We start from the raw sequence: 21009 nt of genomic DNA on the forward strand, positions 1-21009 counted from the left end.
TTTTGTGAGTAATCTTTACCCTTCGTAAGGGCCTCCAAACAAATTTTTACGCTTCTGATCTGTACCTATGAGGGTTTCTATGGGTATTGTATATTTCTATTGGCCACAGTCGCTTGGCATTGGGCGGACAGTTTATTTCACGTTCCAGTTAGTATGGTGTTACGGCTGTGCAAAATCTGCAGTATTTGCCAAACTGCAGAGGAAACGCAACTACACATCCTATGTGATTGCAGCCCACTCATGCATAAACACAAAATATTTGGAAATACACTCTATCCTAATGAGATAAAAACCAATGCTCCTAAAAATATCCTTCAATTCTTGTCCCTAACGGGTCTAGGTAGGGAATCCGAAAAAGGACGAGCACAATAGATCTATGTAGGTCGCAGTGCTACAGGTGCTACACATCTGACAATAGCCCAAACAACTCAATAAATAATGGTGTTACGGAGAATCGAAGGAAACTATTCCCTGAGCACAAGTGGCGATATATTGGCAGACTTTACTTATTAAAGTGCAACTTAGTAGCTTTCAATGCTTAAAAATTGTTTAGTAACTGCATATTAGGACTATGGTAACCGAGATACAAGCTTGACCTAGTTTAGATACTACTGCAATGAACTTGGTGTTAAATAGTTTTTAAAAATTACTTGTATTAGTGAAAAATGTTAGGGCACTTGATACGGCACGATGATTTCATGAAAATTATTATTGAGGGGAAAATAGAAGGAAAGAGGGGGAGGGGAAGACCAAGGAATAGCTACATCAAACAAATTGAGGACAAAATGGGAGTCGTGTCGTATCAAGAATTAAAGAGCATGATGGAAGATCGCGGAAAGTGGCAAGAGCTCCACTGACAAGAGCGTAGCTCTTAAATTATGAATGAATGAATTACCTACTGGGTATATAAACTTAATTAAGTCCATTTTGTAGCTGTTTTTTGCACAATAAATTTATTTAATCTCAGGACAATTCACACAACATCTTCTAGTCTCAAGCTAAGCAGAGTTTGTGTTATGGGTAGTAGACAACTGATAAAAATATTTTTTTTTTTATAATTATTTAGTAAACTTGGTGGTAAGTAATTACCGCCGCCCATGAGCACCCGCAACACCAGGAGAATTGCAAGTCCGTTGTCGGCCTTTTAAAAAGGAATAAGCTCTTTTATTGAAGGTTTCAATATCGTATCAGTTCGGAAATACCATTTGGTTTGGGATCCTCTGATATAAGCTGTTACACGCAAGCCCAAAGAATGCCAATTCACTCTTGACTTGAAAGACGCAGAAAATCTTGACTAATGAGTGCTCACTGGGGGGAAAAGGCATTGTTACTAATATAGACTGATGATCTCATTACTGGCAATGTACCGTGTCAGGTTGACTCCACGCGGTTCCCCCTGGAAACCACCGTGATAAATTCTTGGCGAATTTGTCACGATGGGTTAACTGGGCACCAGTGTATACCGTTAGCGCAGACGGATGCACCATTACATTATCATCCTCTAACAAAAAAAACATAATTCTGGGGTTATTTTTCAGTTCATTCCATTATCGTCCATGAAAAAAAAATGTGAGTTCTCACCATTACTATAAACTTCTCAAGTTCCTAGATAGTACTTAGGTATCAATTAAATCCACGTGATCATTTTAATAAAATCTAAAATTATATTTTAATATCAATAATGTCAATTTAAATAAAATGTTGCAAGTAAAATACATTTGTTCATACATAAATTATAATTACAATAATCTGATAAATCATCTCCAAGTACATTAGTGGGGTGCGCCCCCTCTTACACTACACTACACTACACTACACTATGTATTATACATAACATTAGCGTCCGCTATATTGTTTCGTTTGTGTTTTTTCCTGAACTTTTTCACGTATGCTTCCACTAGAGCTTGTATTTTGGTCGGGTTGATCTCACCGGACTTGTTGTGACAGATCTATAACAGAACATTCCCATTTATATATATAATATGTGGCAGGTAAAATAAAAAAGTATAAAATACAGTTTTAGGAAAAAAGACTAGCAATAATAATATATATAAAGTAACAACATTCATTTAATTGAGCAACACAAGTTTGTTATTTAGTAGTATGTTAAATTTTAAATGCCTTTATATAATAATATGTAAAGTATAATAGAATTGTTCTCGAATATTTTTCAAATAAAATCAAATTGAAATATTTTTATACGTTTCTATTGTAGACTCTTATGATATGTCAAAATCTACTTTACTCACTAATCTATAATAATTACTATCATCTGGCAATTCTTTTGTGGACTCCCGAGATATAGATACGCCTAGTGCGAGATCCAATGTATATTTGCAAATTTCGAAAAGAATAAACAAAATTCTCTTATTCTTTGTGTAGAGAGAGCTTTGTGGTAGATTTACAAAAATATATGACTATTCCAAAGTGCTTAAATCTAAGTTTATTTGAAGAATAAAGAATTTTTCTATTCATATTTATTTATACTATGCCAAATGACCTTCACGCAAATCAACTGTAGATACCATCAGGGTCATCCTTTCATCCTACACGAGTACCCCAGCAATAAATGAAGAGAAGGGTTGTTATGTAAGTAATGGGATCATGTCGTTCTTGGGATATAATGTTGCTCTGATTGGGACCTGAGCCCAACAAAAGATTGGGAACTCAATAAAATTAAATAAAACGTGGTAAGATCCCGACTGAGTTCTCCTAATTGTACGTGACTGGCGGTGGGGGTCGATTAGGGGACGGTGGGGGTTCGGCGGGGGTTCGGTGGGGGTCGTACCTTGGGCACGGCGCGGCGCAGTATCTCCTTATACTCCTCCTTCGTGACGTGCTTCTTGTTGTAGTGCGGCTTCAGCACCAGCTTCACCTCCTCAACCACGCGCTCCTGTCGGTTCAGCTTCTTCAGGAACTGAAACATTCAGTCAATTAACATATAAATAAACTTTATATTTCTCAGACTGCATCATTCAGTACCAAATTCAATAGGAACCAACTTCTAAATGGTAAGTATTGCCCATAAACAAGTACAAGTATCCAAATTACTACAAAATATGTGTAGTTTTACTTTGTACTAACTGTTTCCGCGACTTCGTCCGCGTGGAATTTGACTTTATTTTTGTAAAATAAAAGTAGCCTCAGTTACTCCTTATTACATTAGCTACCTGCCAATAAAAGTCCCGTCAAAATCGATACCAGCCATTTCAGAGATTAGACGGAACAAACAGCACGACAGAGGTACAAAAATTGTAAAAAATGTTATTTTGGTGTATGTATCACATTCATATTCATATGCATGTAGTTTTTACTACAACGACGATTATTTCAATATTACAAACAGACACTCCAATTTTATTTATATGTATAAATGTATAGATTAATATATAAATATCCCAGGATAATTCAAACAGCGCCATCTAGTCCCACCAAGTTAAGCAGAGCTTGCGGGTTACTAGATGAATACATAGATACATATTTTTTGTAAATAGCACCTAGACCAAACCAATAACCATATTTATTAATACAAATATTGGTACCGAGCGAGGAATCGAACCCACGACCATTGGAATTAAAGCAATGTGCTAAACCGCTAGATTACCTAGGTATATTGATATTGGTACTTGGATATAAATTAAGGTGCAAATGTTTTCACACGTGTGCTCATTTCAATGTGTGTGCTTGTCCTCACCTTACTCTTGACCTGCATTTCGACGGCGGAGCTCGGCAAATCGTCCAAAATCTTCAGGTTGTCCTCGTCTATTTTGATTCCCACCTGCGTTTTACCTGTGAACAGAAGCGATATATAAGTTCGAGAGTGTCGACTATTTAATAAACTTTGTTTTGTAAACCAATGTAAGTGTACATGTAACCCAATTGAACAATGCAGAGATAGCATAATTTACATTGTAGCGCCATGTTTCCTCATCACTGTCTCTTCTCTTCTCACATCATCATCACTGTGATGAGGTGGCGCTACATAATATGTTATTTATTGTAGTGTGTAGATACTGAGTATACTGGTGAAATGATTGTATCATTTATTAGACATTATTAAGTTTATTGGTAGTGTGCTACATGGTTTATTAACAACGCGTCCAGTCGACGCGGAGTCGGGACGTAGACTGATTTTATACTTAACTTAAATCTATGTTAGTGGAGACGTAAACTAATGGAAGGGTCTCAAGTGTCGACAGAAATATTACAAGTGTAGGCACAACATCGTTTAATTATTAATTTGACATCCAATTTTAAACATTAACGAAGTATCATCCGCAAACAGCATTGTATGTGCAATTTTATCTAACATAAAAGATCATTTATGTAAATTAAAGAGAAAGGGGCCTAAGATTGACCCTTGTGGAACACCCATCTCAATATTAGTTTCCTCAGATTTTACACCGTCTACGTTTACAATTGACTGTATCCGTAATTCCGAAAGAATAAATATTCGATAAGCGTCTCGTTAGCGATTTATGTGACCGAAGAAACAAAGTAAATAGTGTAAAAGTGTGCATACCTGATGAAAAAAATCAAATCACAAAATTGTAAAGTAAGTGGTACAATAGAGGATGTATATCATTTGCTGATGGAGTGTGTTAGGAACGAGAGTCTACGACATAGAATGACGTCAGACGATGGAATAAATATATTAGATGTCGGTGTCGGTGTTTTAACCGATTCTTCGGACGGTGCGGCTAAGGCAATTTGTTTACTGGTGAGATAATGGAGTGATTCGTTTTAGAGTACAGTGAGACTGACATTTACTCAGATGGTATAAAAGTACCTAAATTTAAAAAGAAATAAAAAAAAGAACCTATTTACCAATGTTAGGTAAAATTATAGATTAGTCCTCTCCAATAGCAGCCCATCAACCGCCTACCGTTCTCGCCTAACGGTCAGCCGGTAGAGAATGCCATATGGCATGACGCTCGCCAAATTGTACAATTTTTAAAGGCGCAATGAAGAATAAATAATAATAATAATAATAAATGTTGGTTCACCCTTGTCGCGCAGCTTGACCGGCACCTTGGCGGCGTGGAGGCGGCGGCGGCGGCGGGGCGGGGGCGGGGGCGGGGCCCCGTCGCAGGCGTCGCGGCGGGGGGCGCGGGGCGCGGCGGGCGGGGAGAACAGGTCCCCGAAGTCGCTGGAGCCCGGCGAGTACGGGGACTCCTCCGCGCGCGGCAGCGGCAGCCGCGAGATCTTGGTCGCCTGCAGCGGCTTGATCGGGTCCGACTTGATCGGCGACGGCTTCGCCAGGAACAGCTTCGGAGGCTGCGGCCGCGACGGCTCCGGCAGCACGATGCGCACGGGCGGCGCGGCGGCGAGGGCGGGGGCGGGGGCGGAGGGGGCGGGGGCGGCGGCGGCGGCGAGGGGCGCGGGCGCGGGCTCGGGCGCCGCCGCCACCAGCGCGGCCGGCATGGCGGGGGGCGCGGGGGCGGAGGGGGGCGTGGGGGCGGCCGGCGGGGGCTGCTCGGCCGGCGGGGGCTCCGGGGACACGTCCCGCGTCGACTGCAGCAGCGCCATCACCTGCGCACCCACCGACCACACGTTAACGACCGACCCTCGCACCGCGTCGAGGAAACCGACGCGGTGGCCACGTCGAGTGGCCTGCGCGTAGTTTAGTTTAAGAAAAAAAAACATTCTCGACTCGGTGTAATAGTGATTTTAAAAATAGAACAATTAATTTTCTTTTAATAATGATGTTCTATACATTTTTGAATAAATTCCAATTTAAAAAATTAAGCAGGAAAAATTATCGTCGTCACCGGACATTATCGAGCCATTATTACTAACCGACGCAAATGAATACATAAAAATCTTCTATTATAATAGAAATTATGGAATTGGCAAAAAAAATAACGACGAAAATATTTATACTTCAACAGTATAAAACTGACAATGAAATTAATAAAGAACCAACATAAAGAACAAATATTACGAGAACCGAAACATTTTTTTTTTAAAGTACGAGCGCAAATAAGTGAGACGAGAGAACAATGTTTAGACCAACTTAAGACAGTTCATATTCCAACTGTCAATTTAATGTCACTAGCGTTCATGGTTCCTGATACGTCATTATATAATTTTTATCAGACATATTATATATCGATAATTTCTATATCCCAGAACCGTAATAATTTAAGAAAATTATTTGATCTCTACGTCCGAAACGACTACAAAAGTTAAGTCCTCTTTTAACCCATATTCTAAGATCCAAAATTCCATACTTTCCCAAACTCAGATTTTGGCAAACGCATCAACGTGCCGAGCCAAAAGAAAAAGTTACCTTTTCAATGGGCGAAAGCGGCCGGCGGTCGATGACCTCGTCGGCGGACATGTTGGTCTTCTGCGCGGCCTCCAGCGTCATGGTGCGCACCGGACTGGCGGCAGGAGACGCGGCCGGGGACGCGGACGCAGACCGGGTCGGCTCGAACGGGTCGTACGCGTCCGGGGAGCTGGGGGGCTCCGGCGGCGTCAGGGGCCCGCGGGACTCCTCCGCCGGCTCGGGCGCCGCCGCCGGCCCCGGGGGCTCCGGCGCCGCGCCCGCCGCCGGGGGCTCCGGCGGAGTCTTGGGGCCCGCCGCCGCGTCCGGGGGCGGCGCCGGCGCGGGCTCCTCCTCGCCGCGCTCGCTGTCGCTCAGCACGATCACGTTGCGCGGCGACGGCGTCAGCTCGCGGAACGGCGAGCGCTCCAGGTCGATGATGGCCACCGGGCGCGCCGCCTCCGGCTCGGGCTCCGCGCGGCGCCGGCGGCGGCGGCGGCGCTCCCGGCGCCGCTCGCGCCGCTCCAGTCGCTGCGCGCCCTCGTCGCGCTCGCGCTCCTGCTCCTTGAAGCTGACGCTGACGAGGATGTTGTCGCCGGACGTGAACACCTCCTTGCAGGCGCCGGCCAGGTCCCGCGCGCGGCGGTGGCGGCGCGGCGTGCGGGGCTCGGGGGGCGCGGGGGGCGCGGGCTCCGGCGGCGGCGTGCGCGGCGACAGCAGCCGCGAGTCTAGCGAGCCGCCCGACCAGGGGGGCGCCGCCGCCGCGGGGGGGGGCGCCGCGCCGCCCGCCCCGCGCCGCGCTCGCCTCCTCCGCGGGGACTTGCGGCGGGCGGAGCGCGCGCGGCGCCTCCTCTTGCCGCTCTTGTGCTTGGGCGCGGGCGACGGGGACGCGGAGCGGCGACGCTTGCGGCCGCGGGACTGCGACCGGCGGCGGCGCGGGGAGGGGCGGCGGCGGCGCGGGGGGGAGCGGCGGCGCGCGGCCGGGGACGCGGCGCGCGGGGGCGTGGCCGAGCGCGGCGTCAGCGAGCCCCGCGCCGACGGCGAGCGGCGGCCGCGGGGGGTCGGCGAGCGGCGCGGCCGCGGCGACGACGTGCGCCGGGCCCGCGGGGAGGGGGAGCGCCGCAGTCGGGGGCTGGGCGAGCGCCGCAGCCGGGGCGACGGCGAGCGCCGGGAGCGCGGGGAGGGCGAGCGGCGAGCGCGCGGCGAGGGAGAGCGTCGCGGGTGCGGCGAGGGCGAGCGTCGGAGACGAGGCGAGGGCGAGCGCCGGAGTCGCGGCGAGGGGGAGCGTCGGAGTCGCGGCGAGGGGGAGCGCGCGAGCCGCGCGCGGCGCTCGCGGGAGGGGGAGCGCAGGGCGGGCGGGGAGCGCGAGAGCGAGGGCGAGGGCGACCGGGAGCGCGGGCCGGGCGACACGTCGCGCCCGAACGGGTCCTTCAGCTTCCTCCTCTTCTCGGACACGACCGTCCGCACGTCGTATCTCTCCAGATCCTTTCTCTTCTCTTTGCGCTTCTGCTTCTGCCTCTCCTTCTCGGTCATCTCGGCGGAACCGCGTCTGTCCTTTTTTCCCTTGCGCTCCTCCTTGTCCCTCTCCCTGTAGTTTCTTTCCTTCCCGCTCTTGCTGAGCTTCTTGAACGCGACCTCGCCTTTTTTATTTTTACTCTTGGCCTTCTCTTTTCCTTCCTTCTTGGATTCCTTTTTCTTCTTCTTCTTTCCGCCCTCTTCTCGGTCTTCGCTCTTGGTATCCTTCTTTTTGTCCACTATCTCTCCCTCCTCGCCGTCGATCGCCGGCGGCGCCTCTCGAGGCGAGGCCCGCGAACGTTCCGAAGGAGCTTTCTCGTTGTCGGAGAACATTCCGTTGCCCTCGTCCTCCGATATCATTTCGGTGTCGAGGCCCTCGATACCCTTCTCTTTCTCCGTCTCTAGCGACGTATCCTTTGATTTGTTCTCATCGAGACAAGGCGTGTAACTTCGCTCGTCCTCGGTTTCGCTTATTGACTCGGTCATTTTTTCTAGAACTTCCTCATTTTGTTCCATCGAATCTTTCTTTACTGATTCAGTAAGTACTGGTATGTCTTTATCTAACAATTCTTCGTTTTCGGCGTCCGAGTGAATCTCATCTTCTGACTTTTCGTCGTAAGTAGACATCTCAGTATTACCTCGTTCTTCTATCTCCTTATCATCTGCCACATCATCAATACTCATTTCATTGGTTTCAGACGCATTATTTTCTATAATCTCATCATCTTCTTTTGGTGGTGTTCTAGCTTTATTGTTTTCATCTAAAATCTCATTTTCGTCAATTTGTAATGATTCTTTTTCTGTTACAGTAAGTGTTGACACACTATATTTATCAATTGAATCATTTCCTATTTCTCTGTCTGATTTTAGAGAGCTATCTTTTAGCGGTACAAATTTGTCTTCTTCTAATGGCTCAGAAGTTTGGTCATCTTTTCTTTCGTCGACATTTGATGGTATTTCATCTTCACTTTTGTCTTCCTCCTCTTCGTCATATAAGTTTATGTGTCTCTTGATTAAAGAAGGCGTGTTTAGTTTTATTTTTATAGGATTACGAGTATTAGTAGTAATAGGGCACCTTTTGGAAACCTTTTCTTTGTACTCCTCTTCTGACTTCTTTTTAATACTAAAATCGTTATGAGATTGCTTACTTGGATTCATAGTGACTGGAGTAGATTTCTCAGCATCTTCAGAGAAATCACGAACCGAGGTGATGTTAGTCACTGTAGTCGTTTCTGGTACAGGCATATCGTCATCTTCTTGGACAAGATCTTCGAGCCCATCATGAAGCGATTCGCTAGGTTTTTCCACAGGTACATTGTTAGAGATATTAGCTATATGGACACTTGTGGCTGAATATATAGAAAAATTAGGACAATCCCCATCCGAGTCCTCGTCACTTCTTTCATCATCTAAATTTGGACCAGATGGAGCAATTAAATTTATATGTTCCTTAATCACCTGTCTCACAGCAGTGTCAAGCACGTTAGGTGGAACATTAATGCCGGTGGTGTCAATGCCTGCTATGATGTCATGCACTTGAGGATGCGAGGTAGGCTGAAGGACCGGCGGCGTCTGCATGGCAGGTGGTGGTTGGAGGGGTGCCGCAAGTTCGTCGCCACTATAGTCTTCATCGTCGTCATTAGTGGGTTCCGTAGGATCATACTTTTCAGTATCAATTACAAGGCCTGAGTCACTCTTCTCGTCTTCGGATTTTTCCACTTCGGGTGTTTTATTGAATTCAAACATTGGTGGCTCCGGAAGGGGCTGATATGTTGTCACTGGTTTATCCTGCCCTTGGCTATCCTGATCTATGTATGATTCGACGTCCTCACTACTTGCAGATTCCTGTACGGGCATTTGACCCACTCTCATATCTAAAGGGTTTTCAAAACCACCAAATGAGTGTCTAGATTGTGAAGGCATATAGTCTTGACGTGGCCCAGGGCCTCCGCCATAAGACTGCCAGGATGGGCCCATGCTAAATCTACCTTGGTCATTGTGCCTTTGGTTTGGATTGTGTAAAAAATTTGAGTTTGGGCCTCTGTTGGTTTCAATTTGTGGAGGCTGTCTTCGGTTACGATCAAAATTGTTATCATCATTGTGTGAATACTGGTGGGGCCTCCTCAGGTAGTTACCATAAGAATCTGTCTCTTCACGACGCATATTATTTTGCTGATAAGAATTTCCTTGCCTATTTTGATATCCACTATTATAATTGTTTTCATAGTTGCCGCTCCTATTAAAGTTATTGGTGTTGCTTTGCTCTCTGTGATAGTTGCCGCGGTAACCGCCGCCCCAGCCACCGCCGCCGCGGGACTGCCCCGGGTATGATGGCACTTTCTTTGCGGCATCCTCCCCTTTTGATAAGTCCACTTTTTCCTCTGAGCTGGATTGCTTTTTAGGTTTACTTTTTTCACATTTTTCTAGTTTAATATTTACATTGCCATCTACAGAAATTGAAACTACAGAATTTTTAGAATGTAATAATGTTTGGCTCTCAAGTATACTTGAAAGAATATCTGGTGCTGATGTTGCATGAGGCGGGGAATTAATTGTAATATTTTTTCTTCGAGCCTGAAAAATATATTGTTCAAATTATTTTTATAGTTAATAGTCTTATACAGATATATTATACAATAGATGCTCAATGTTGGACGTTTCCAATATAATCACTTAAGACCACTTCAGAGTGAGACAAATTGACAGTAACATCAAAAAATAAATATTCCACATCAGTCAGATGGGTCAGTCTTTTCCCTTTCAGCAAATTGGTGAACACTCTAATACAAAACCTAAAAATAAGTTTAAAATATGTACCTGTCTGAACATGTTTAAAATACTAGATGTGGGCCTGGCTGCCACTGCAGTTGAAGCACCTTCCGAAACATCATGCTCCTCTTCAGAAAAATAATCAAGTTGATTTGGGTTTCCAAATAAATTTAGAGATGGGATACCAGCTCTGTGGCGCTGTTGTGATAAATTTTGTACTCCACAACTGGCAGATGAGGCTTGTGCTAAATCTTGCCTCTCATCAATCTTCATAGTAGCAAGCTTTGCTTGTACACTAGCCCGTACATATGATCGTCGAGCTGCTGTTCTTGATTGCCGCTTCTTTGTCTATCAAATTAATAATTAAGTAACATGTAATGTAATGAAAAATGATTAATTATAAAATATCTTATGTTATATATAATTTAGAAAACCACTTACTCGCCGCTTCTTAACTTTTCTTTTAATTCTCTTAGTGACTGGAAACTTGCCATTTTCTTCTACTTCATACTCTATAATTACAGTTTTAGTTTTTCTCCGTTTATACCTTCTTCTCTGTGTGCCTGCAGTTCTTCGTCTGGTTGTTATACGAGAGTTTCTAGAGCCCTGAGGCTCCCGGGATCCACGAGATGTGGTTGGTTCATCAAAATTTGAGTTATTGCCCCTTCGTCCAGTAGATGTAGAAGGCTCATCATTGGTTGTGATATTCCTAGATGACCTTCTAACATTTCTGGGTTCTCTAAGAGCTGAAGCTCGACTACCCAATGGTAAATCTAAATCGACAATTCCATCAAACAAATCATCAACTTCAGAAAGGTGTATGACGAAAAGATTATCACAATTTGGACAAAGCCATTGATCTGTTGGTACCTAAAACATATATATCCCTGTTAACATAATATGTCAAATCAAATTATAAACTAAATAACTAATGTAGTGACCATAAGCACATGCATTACATTTTTGCCAAAAGGAAATAATTTCATTAGTTTATTCTATTCCATTTTCAGTAGGCAAATATATGGATTCAATGACAATTATAATTATAAATTTAATAATATATTTCATTACCTCTGTGAGTGGGGGAGAGAGACATTGCATGTGGAAACCCAGGTCACAACCATCACATAGCAACATTGTTTCTTCATCATTTGTTCTGCCACAAACCTAAATAATATATTATTATTATTGCATAAAATATACCATTATTAATATATTAATGAACAATTGCAAATTAACTTTATACTGACCTCACACATAGTAGGATCCTCAATGACCAACAGGTCCACAGAGGGCCTACGTTCCACCACCTTCACTGGCTCAGTGCGCAGAGTACTACCCCCGGCACATGAGCGCACAATTATGTTATCAAATGTCATTCTGTCTACAGGACATGTGTTTACATTCTTAGACCACTCTGTGATGCAGTCCAAGCAGAATATATGCTCGCAACTCTCAGGTGTGCCCACCTCCTGGTCAGTGAATCGCAACAGACAGATAGAGCACTTGTCAGAGTTCCCTTCGGAGCTGTCTGATGCGAAACCAGATGTAGCCTTATTGGGGGTGGGCGCAGGCTTGACGGCAGTGGAGTGGTCGGTGGCCCACCCTGACGTGTCACTATCCCCGTCAGAGTCGCGTAGCTTGGGTATAGCCCGCCTGCGCCGCGTCCCGCGCACCACGGAGCTACCGCTACTCTCACTCTCGGCATCGCTGACCACCTGAAACGACACACATCACTAGTAATACAACACATCACGATTGAATCAACATCACGAGTTGCAACTGCGACTTGGGTTACCCTCAATCTCTTGCGACGTGTAGTAGTGGGACCAATTGTTTCGTCACTGTCCGAGCTAGATCCGGACGGCACTACCATCACCTTCTTGATTTTGCGCTTCGGGCGCGGCGGCGAATCTTCGCTGCCGTCGTCGCTCATTTTGTCAGAAGATGTAAACAGCGACCACTTTGGATGATCAGTACGCGGGACACGAAGCACGACACTGCAAAGGTGTAAATGACCTTTGCAGATTTATTTTCACATCTGTTACCAGACTTCTTACGTTCATTTAGTTAGCTAATATAATTAAACATCTATTGTTGATAATTCTTGCATACGCGTTATCTAAAAAATTATAGTATAGTATTTTGACAGCAAGCCGCTATTGATGGTTAATCGGCCATTTTCATTTCAGATGAGAAATGAGCGAAAGAGAGAGAATGTTAATAGTGTTGTTCATTGTGATCAGTTTTAAGTTGTACACGCATCACTTATAGTTCAAAATAAACATTTAAAATGTGTGAGGCGTAGAATTTTCAAAAACTAAGTACTCGTCATATATGCTTTCAATAATTACAGCCTCTATTTCACTGTTAGATTTAAATATTCATTTCAAATAACTTTTACATCTACCTTTAAGTTATAATTAAAAAAAAATCCTTATTTATTAATCCTAATTTGTACATCATAAAAAGTAATGCAGCTACTGAAATTTCGTTTAGATCTTCTGTTTTTGTTTTTTAGGTTGTAGAATGATTTATCGCTCAGAACGGCTATTTTAAATATATAGTTGTTGCGGTCGAGTAAATAAACAAAATTTGCCTAATAGGTATAAAAAAGAATTATTTGTAATTGTTATTTGTATTCCTGTTTAAAACTAACAATTTTTTTATTGGTTGTAACGATTACTGTCGACCTCTGTGGCATAGCAGTTAAACGTAACATAATGTGACTTAATTTTGCTGTCAATTGTAAATGTAATAATTTACAGGTATAACATATAATAACCATAACTACTTCATTAATAGACGTAACTAGATAAATGTGAATCTGTAACGATCATTTAATAATAACTACAAAGAAAAATATTTCTATTATTTTAGCACTTTCTTATTATTATTTTTAAATCTGATCACATTGGCAACATTAACTCTACGAATTTATAATTATTCTGGCAACATATTTTATCTCATGGATTGAATTTGGCTGTTTGTTTTCACCGATTATTTTAATTTATTTTAGGACTGCGGTTCTATTACTAAGGCATTATATTAAGAAATGACCGCTGAAAACGAACGTGAAATTTATCACAAGCTAGAAGCCATGAAAGAAATAAGGTACTTAATTTAATTTTTCAATGCCGTGATTTAAATTTGTTCGCTCGCACCTGTGGACTTGGATCAATAAACACTCGAAAGTCACGGATTCATACATTACAATTTTATTATTCAAAGATACAGTAACTGGTCGCTGAAGCTTATAAATATTATAATTTTATATATACAGTATGTTGTTAACAAGTTATGGCAATAAGACTTTATGGACGTAGGTGAAAACATTTAATATTTAGTTCGTTTTGATTTCGTATTAAAATTCGAAATATATTGCTTTAATATTTCTTATAATAATAATATATTTAAATTATAACTTTTGTATTATTTATATATAGAGTAAAATTTACTTTTGCAGCTTTTATTTTTATTTGTGACAAACTACTCGCCGCGGCTTCAAACGGGTGTACATGAATTATATATATCAACCTCCCTCTTATCCTTAACCTCCCTCCCTCTATCTATTAAAAAAACCGCTTCAAAATCCCTTGCGTAGTTTTGAAGATTTAAGCATACATAGGGACACAGCAACAGCAACTTTGTTTTATACTGTGTAATGATAGATAGACAAAAAAGTCAGTCACCGCTAAACTAATTGCTTTGTATTTGTAAGGCGAAGTTACCACTCACCAACAGATGTAGCAGTGTGTTTGCTATACCAATTATGACAAAATAAAAAATTCTATCACTTATAGAGTGGTAGATATGTTGGTATAGAAAAATAGTGTTGTCACAGAAATTAGTACCTATAATAATTACCCATACGAAGCCACGTATCATTAGAGTCTAGAAATAAATGTGCTTTGTTTGTGTTAATTAGAAATAAAACAATAACACTGGAGCGACTGAAGCGTAGCATCTTGAATGAGGTGCGCAGCGGGGATCAGGAGGGGCGGTGCCTGGCGCAGTACAAGCGGGAGATGGAGCTGCTGCAGCAGGAGAAGATGAGCCATGTGGAGGAACTGCGCCAAATACATGCAGACATCAATGCTGTTAGTATACTCAGGTTTTAAAAGAGTCTGCAACACTCACATGATGCTCCGCTGTTATAATAAAATAATTTTATTAATATCATAAATGCAAAAGTTTGTGAGTATGGATGTATGTTTGTTACTCTTTGAAAAAGTTCTGGACGGATTTTAATTTGAAGAGATATTATGTGAATGACGAATAATATAGTAATGCATATCCTAAGAGTGATGCTAATGAAGTTGTGCGGCTCAGCGTGCAATAAATTCATGGCAATTTGTCATGGTGGAGTAACTGACCTGACATTTTGCTCATTCTCCTGATCCTCCACTGGTGCCCCACCAGCGTGAACCATTAAAAAGAGACTCAATTGCTAACATCACCCCCTAGGGGGGAAGGGGCATTATTAGTAATGCGGATTGATTTTATTGCTAGCAATGTACCATGTCAGGTTGACCTCCACGCATTCCCCTATGGAAATTATTCTGATAAAATTCCATTGAATTTGTCAGGATGTGCTAACTAACCTGACCGTTTTCATCTTATCATCCTCCACTGGTGCCCCGCCAGTGTACACTGTTAGCGCCGGTGGGCGGGGGCGGATCGTGAATTTGTGGGGCCCTAGGGCTAAATCTACTTAGGGGCCCATCTAATTATATTACTCAACTAAAAAAATACCTACCAAAAACAAGTGACCAGAAATTCCCTGTTCCTTTCATTGATATGCGTTGATTGATTTCAGGGTTGCCGACCTTATCATAGGTTTTTTAACATTCTAGATATTTTTTTATATTCTAAACAGCTACTTGTCCCGGTTTCGCACGGGTGTACATGTATTATATATGTACATAAACCTTCCTCTCGAATCACTCTATCTATTTAAAAAAAACTGCTTCAAAATCCGTTGCGTAAAGATTTAAGCATACATAGGAACGGACAGACAGCGACAGCAACTTTGTTTTATACTGTGTAATGATATCGTTTTAATGGGGACTGGGGGACCTTTGTATACTCGGGGGCCTGAGCTGCAGCCCAAAAATCAATTAGGTAGATCCGCCCCTGCAGGTCATTCCATTATAAAATTTTATATAATAAATAATATAAAATTATAAAAAAAATAACATCATCCCCTCTCAACTCTCCCCCGCGCGTTCCCAGCAATAGTTGTTTGTATTGGTGGGCAGTAATAGCGTTAGGAATGTGTGTCGTATAAATAACAGGTGTACAGTGGGCCACTGTTTGTTTGTGTAGGCGGGCGGAGAGGCCGCCGCAACGCTATTGTTGGCGGAGTATCATTTGTTTGCTTTCATTATCAGTGATCTCTCCCACATTGGATTTAGGCTGGGATTCCATCATCCAATCTGCAGCACTGACTGTGTCACGATCTTTCATTTAGCTATTAAATGTACAAATCCTGCTAGATGTTTATCTATACATCTATACCTATAAATACAATTGGAGTGTCTGTTTGTTATATTGAAATAACCGTTTTTTACTACATGTAGTTGAATATGAATACGGTACATACACCAAACATTTTTTTACAATTTTTGTCTGTCTGTTCTGGCTAATCTCTGAAATGGCTAGACCAATTTCTTTTGGCAAGTAGCTGATGTAATAATGAGTAACTTAGGATACTTTTATTTTAGAAATATAAAGTCAAATTCCACGCGGACGAAGTCGCGGTTACAGCTATATCATATATATTGGATGTTAGCATCTTTTTTTGACTATTCTGATGCTTTTGACCTTTTATTAATATTAGATAGTTATGGAACCTTTGGTGTATTGTTATAATAAATTTATTATTATTTTGGGCAGTACCCGTAACTCTAATCTGTAACACAGAAGAAATTCGAGAATATAAAATGTATGAATAAATAATAATAATGGTATACGCTATACAGCGTAAATAACCAGCAATAGTTGAGTTAATGAGACCACAATAATAATGAAATTTAGGTTACTCCGCTACAAAACTCCAATTTTATATGTTAAGACCTATATTTGCCTTCTATATACATAAAGAAATTGTGTTATATTCTACAGATGGAGACTGTAATAAAGCAGACAGAGGAGAGCATGACGCGCAAGCTGTCGACCGCGTCGCGGCTGCACGAAGACTACCGGCCGCTGAAGGCGGAAGTGGACCTGCTGCGGCGGCAGTGCCTCGGGCTCGAGCGGCTCCCGGACCTGCACGAGGAGGAGGGCAGCCCCATCACTCCAGAGTTCGTATCTCTTATATGACTTATAGCGATCAAGGAAAGCAAATCCTTATTTATTTATAGAAATAGAAATAATCTTTATTCAAATAAACTCATTACAAGCACTTTTGAATAGTCATATTTTGATTCTACCACTCATTCGGAATGCAGATTCATCACAAGAAGAATGAGCAAGAAACTTGTGTGTTGCTCTTTTTAATAGATGTTTTTTTTTTATATATTTATAGAACTAGCTGCAACCGCGACTTCCGCGTGGAATTTTAACTTTATTTTTCTAAAATAAAAGTATCTAAGTTATTCCTTGTTATATCAGCTACCTGCCAAAAAAAGTCCCGAGAAAATCGGTCCAGCCATTTCAGAGATTAGCCGAAACAAACAGACAGAAGGACAAAAATTAAAAAAAATGTTATTTTGGTGGATATATTATTTATATTCATATGCATGTAGTAAAAAACGGTTCACTGCAATTTTATTTATGTGTATAGATAAATGCCAAAGTAATTCTGTCTGTCTGGCTTTCATGCCAAAACTACTGAACTGATTTAAGTTAAATTTGGTACACAGATAGTCTAGACCCAGAGAAAGCCCATAGATTGCATAGTATAGTAATTTTTAAAGATAAAAGCATGAAACTTATGTTTAAGCTGATGATTAAATATAAATAAATGTGTAATTCAAAGTTTCTTTAAATTTTACCCTTAAGGGGGTGAAATAAATAGGTGTAAAAAGTTTGTATGGAAAATCGTCATTTTTTAAGCTAGTACGATGAAAGTTTAAGCATCCATAAGCAATAAGATCATCAGTCCACATTATTAACAATCCGCCTGCACTAACGGTTTACGCTGGCGGGGCACCAGTGGAGGATCATAAGATAAGCATTAGATCAGGTCACTCGGCCCATCGTGACAATTGACATTCACCAAGAACCTCGTGGAGGTCAACCTGCCATGGTACATTGCTAGCAATAAGATCATCAGTCCACATTAGTAACAGTCCGGTGCGTCGGTTGGTGGTTGCAGGCGGTTCCCTGCGCTGTCGTCGCGGGGCGGGGCGGGGGGCGGCGCGGCGGGGGGTGCGGGGGGTGGCGTGGGGGGTGCGGGGGCGGCGGGGGGCGGGGGCCCGTTCCTGGCGCCGGCCCCGCGCAAGCCGCCGCCGCCGCCGCCCGCGTTCAGGTCTGCTCTCGAACAAGATTTCATTACCGTCTCGCTGAGGTTCGATTTTGTTTGCTTTTATTTTTTTTCCATACCCCTCCCCCTCATCTCCTTCCGTCCTCGACCTGCGTGCAGAAAGACATTTAGTGAGTGCAAGCATTATTACCACAGAGTTCTATATGTATACAGAGTGTAAGCTTCAGCCAGTGCCCAATCAGGAATGGTATGGAAAATTTACATTAAAATAATTATATCATTGATGATGTTAATATCAATTAATGATTAATAGAAGCTTATCACTTTGCTATTCAAAAATGTTTCATTATAAAAGATTTTTTTTTGTACGACAGAGGTGGCAAATCTATAATGAAATTAATATTTTACTCAGTTAAAGACAGCCACTAGGTAGATTATTTCGTTTTGATAAAAATACAAAAGCATATACTAGATATAACTATATTTTTTCTAATTTCATTAATTGTGGTTATTTGAAAATAGTGAGAACTGAGTTTCTTATCAGTTTTTCACAGCTCGAAAACACTCCTATCTGTCGGTAGATTTCACATATCTTTTACGCTTAACTTGTAATAATAAAGTTATAAACTTGGCATGAAACAAAATAATGACGCACCAAAATGATCAATCACTGTGCCGTAGAGTAAAATACTCATGCATGTGCATTGGCTGAAAAACTTTCATTCTGTATATTGTAATGTAATACTCAGTGGCAGCCTCGGGTGTGAGGGGGGAGGGGGGGCAACTGGGGCCCGATGGGGCGATGGGGAGTCCTCGAACTTGGCAGATGAATACAGAACTCGTCTTTGACAACTTGACCGTTGAGACGTCAAGTAAATTGTAATATGTAAAAAATGTTGGCCGGAGGGGGACAAGGAGGGCAGGGGGTACCCTAGGGGGTGCCGACCCCCATTGCTTAATTTTTGCCCCGCCTTGAAAAATGAAGATCCAGGGCTTCTCAGTAGTGTTATTGTGATCTCTTTCTGCACACGTCTGTATATTTTGTTTTGAATACTTAATCCTTTATAATTTCTTAATTTCCTTTGCCTTAAATATTTTTTTAATATACAAAAGTGTTTTAAATATATTGTAAATACTGCACTAAGGAATTGGTACCTGTTTGTAGTGATTATTATGTCATGTTTATTTTATACATAATAGATTTAAGTTAGTTCTATTTGTAACAACAACGGCTAGTGAGGTAAGATGGATGTTTGTTAGTCATTCACGGAAATATTACTCAACAGATTCGAATGAAATTTGGTACACGTATAGATCATATATTCTAGATTATTTCTGGATCTATACACTGAACTGGACGGTAGGGAAAAATTATTATATATTTAATTTTACGTTCATAAGCGGCTAAAATAGGACCCTCCCGCGTATACTTACATTGTGGAATGAACTTCCTGCCGAGGTTTTCTCACAAGACTCAAGATCAGATGGGCATTTACCATAAGATCGGCCGTATGCTTGCTTGCCAACATAGTAATATAAAAAAATAAAACATATACATGAATAAATTATTTTTTTAATTTGAATTAACAGATTTAAACATAATACATTTGTGATGTGTGTACATGTATTATACTACAGAGTAGTTGCCTGTAGAAAATAAGTAGGCGTCATTATTTTTTAATGTAACTAAAATCAGAAACATCTATCTAGAATATATCAGTGCAAATGTGTCAAGGAATTTCAATGATTTTCACTCAATTCTCCGGAATATACCATTATTAGGCTACACACTGGACTGACAAGAAAACTAGATTAAAAAATATTTTAATATTACTTAAGACATATTGTTCAATAATTAATTCTATATAACAATAATAGCTATTTTTAAACATAACAGTAGGGCTGATACACTTTCAGATAAATAAAATTATATTCGAATGGAACAAATTGACTTAAATTAAAAATTATTTATTTATTGTTGTTAATTGATAATGGAAGAGATATAACAATGTATAAAGAAAAAAAATAAAAGCAAGATTTCATACTTGTTTTTGGTTGTATCCTAATACAACAAAAAATAAATGTACAACCCTTGTTTGTAAACATTCGTAATGACAATTTTGCGTCCCTAAATCTGTATAGTCTAGAAGTATAAGCATTATTTATTATCATTATACAGTATAAAATAAAGTCGCTGTCGCTGTCTGTCCCTATGTATGCTTAAATTTTTGAAACTATGCAAAGGATTTTGAAGCGGTTTTTTTAAATAGACAGAGTGATTCTATAAGAAGGTTTATGTATATAATACATGTACACCCGTGCGAAGCCGGGTCGTGTAGCTAGTATAATATAATATTAGTTAATAATGTAAACACTATATATTTTTTTTTACCGCTCATTTGGAATGCATATTCAAACTGTAACATCGTATATGTTTACATTTTGTATATTAATGAAGACAAATTGCCAGTTGTCTGTAGATGTGTAGTTGTGTGTTTGTATGCGCCGCAGACAGCAGCCGCCGCCCATGAAGTCGTGCCTGTCGTGTCACCAGCAGATCCACAGGAACGCGCCCATCTGCCCGCTCTGCAAGGCCAAGAGCCGCTCCAGGAACCCCAAGAAACCCAAGAAGAAATAGTCACCTCCACCCCACACGACCACACCGGACCGGATCGGACCGGAAGTCCACCGCGCGGTCCAGTATTCATATATCACTGTACTCTAAAAACTGTATTAAACAGTCACGTGTCACGACTTGTGTGGGAAGGACAGTCTACTCCTAAAACCAATTCCGATCTATCGATATTTGATTTTTTTCGCAAATATTTGTTTGTTCAATGATCCAGCATTTTTTTTTTTTGATAATGGAATGGTGCACCCGCCAGCGTAAACCGTTAGCGCAGGCGGGGCACCAGTGGAGGATGATAAGATGAGCATGAGGTCAGGTCAGTTAGCCCATCGTGTGGAGTAACCTTCACGCAGTTCTAGTCACTCCATTACTAGCCATGTACAACTGACGTGGTACCTG

The 21009-nt window shown here is 41.7% G+C and overlaps 2 protein-coding genes across 2 annotated transcripts; one reads left to right on the forward strand and one right to left on the reverse strand.

The window, feature by feature from the left end:
• Nucleotides 1-1688: 1688 nt before the first annotated feature.
• On the reverse strand, nucleotides 1689-12733 carry LOC131841304 (PHD and RING finger domain-containing protein 1-like). Its single transcript, XM_059189627.1, has 11 exons — nucleotides 12351-12733; nucleotides 11803-12270; nucleotides 11624-11719; nucleotides 10994-11422; nucleotides 10601-10900; nucleotides 7416-10357; nucleotides 6293-7295; nucleotides 5007-5532; nucleotides 3695-3789; nucleotides 2789-2917; nucleotides 1689-1949 (listed from the first exon to the last, which is right to left on the reverse strand). The coding sequence occupies exons 1-11, from the start codon at nucleotides 12486-12488 to the stop codon at nucleotides 1818-1820; spliced, it is 6258 nt and encodes a 2085-aa protein (XP_059045610.1). The 5' UTR covers nucleotides 12489-12733; the 3' UTR covers nucleotides 1689-1817.
• A 783-nt stretch (nucleotides 12734-13516) lies between these two features.
• On the forward strand, nucleotides 13517-20647 carry LOC131841312 (zinc finger C4H2 domain-containing protein-like). Its single transcript, XM_059189636.1, has 5 exons — nucleotides 13517-13666; nucleotides 14481-14652; nucleotides 16679-16857; nucleotides 17874-18065; nucleotides 20493-20647. Exons 1-5 carry the CDS (start codon nucleotides 13608-13610, stop codon nucleotides 20617-20619), a joined length of 729 nt encoding a protein of 242 aa, XP_059045619.1. The 5' UTR covers nucleotides 13517-13607; the 3' UTR covers nucleotides 20620-20647.
• The last annotated feature ends 362 nt before the right edge of the window (nucleotides 20648-21009 follow it).

Source organism: Achroia grisella, unplaced genomic scaffold, assembly GCF_030625045.1.
Source record: "Achroia grisella isolate CSIRO2021 unplaced genomic scaffold, CSIRO_AGI_Agris_v1 utg1581, whole genome shotgun sequence".
Classification (NCBI taxonomy): Eukaryota; Metazoa; Arthropoda; class Insecta; order Lepidoptera; family Pyralidae; genus Achroia; species Achroia grisella.

Bases quoted from the DNA above. Each gene is read 5' to 3' on its own strand.
- LOC131841304 (XM_059189627.1), bottom strand. From the start codon at position 12,488: ATGAGCGACGACGGCAGCGAAGATTCGCCGCCGCGCCCGAAGCGCAAA. The intron at 12,271-12,350 runs GTAACCCAAGTC...GTGTCGTTTCAG, and splicing joins CACGTCGCAAGAGATTGAGG to GTGGTCAGCGATGCCGAGAG. The intron at 2,918-3,694 runs GTGAGGACAAGC...TGAATGTTTCAG, and splicing joins AAATGCAGGTCAAGAGTAAG to TTCCTGAAGAAGCTGAACCG.
- LOC131841312 (XM_059189636.1), top strand. From the start codon at position 13,608: ATGACCGCTGAAAACGAACGTGAAATTTATCACAAGCTAGAAGCCATG. The intron at 14,653-16,678 runs GTTAGTATACTC...TATATTCTACAG, and splicing joins TACATGCAGACATCAATGCT to ATGGAGACTGTAATAAAGCA. The intron at 16,858-17,873 runs GTTCGTATCTCT...TGGTGGTTGCAG, and splicing joins GGCAGCCCCATCACTCCAGA to GCGGTTCCCTGCGCTGTCGT.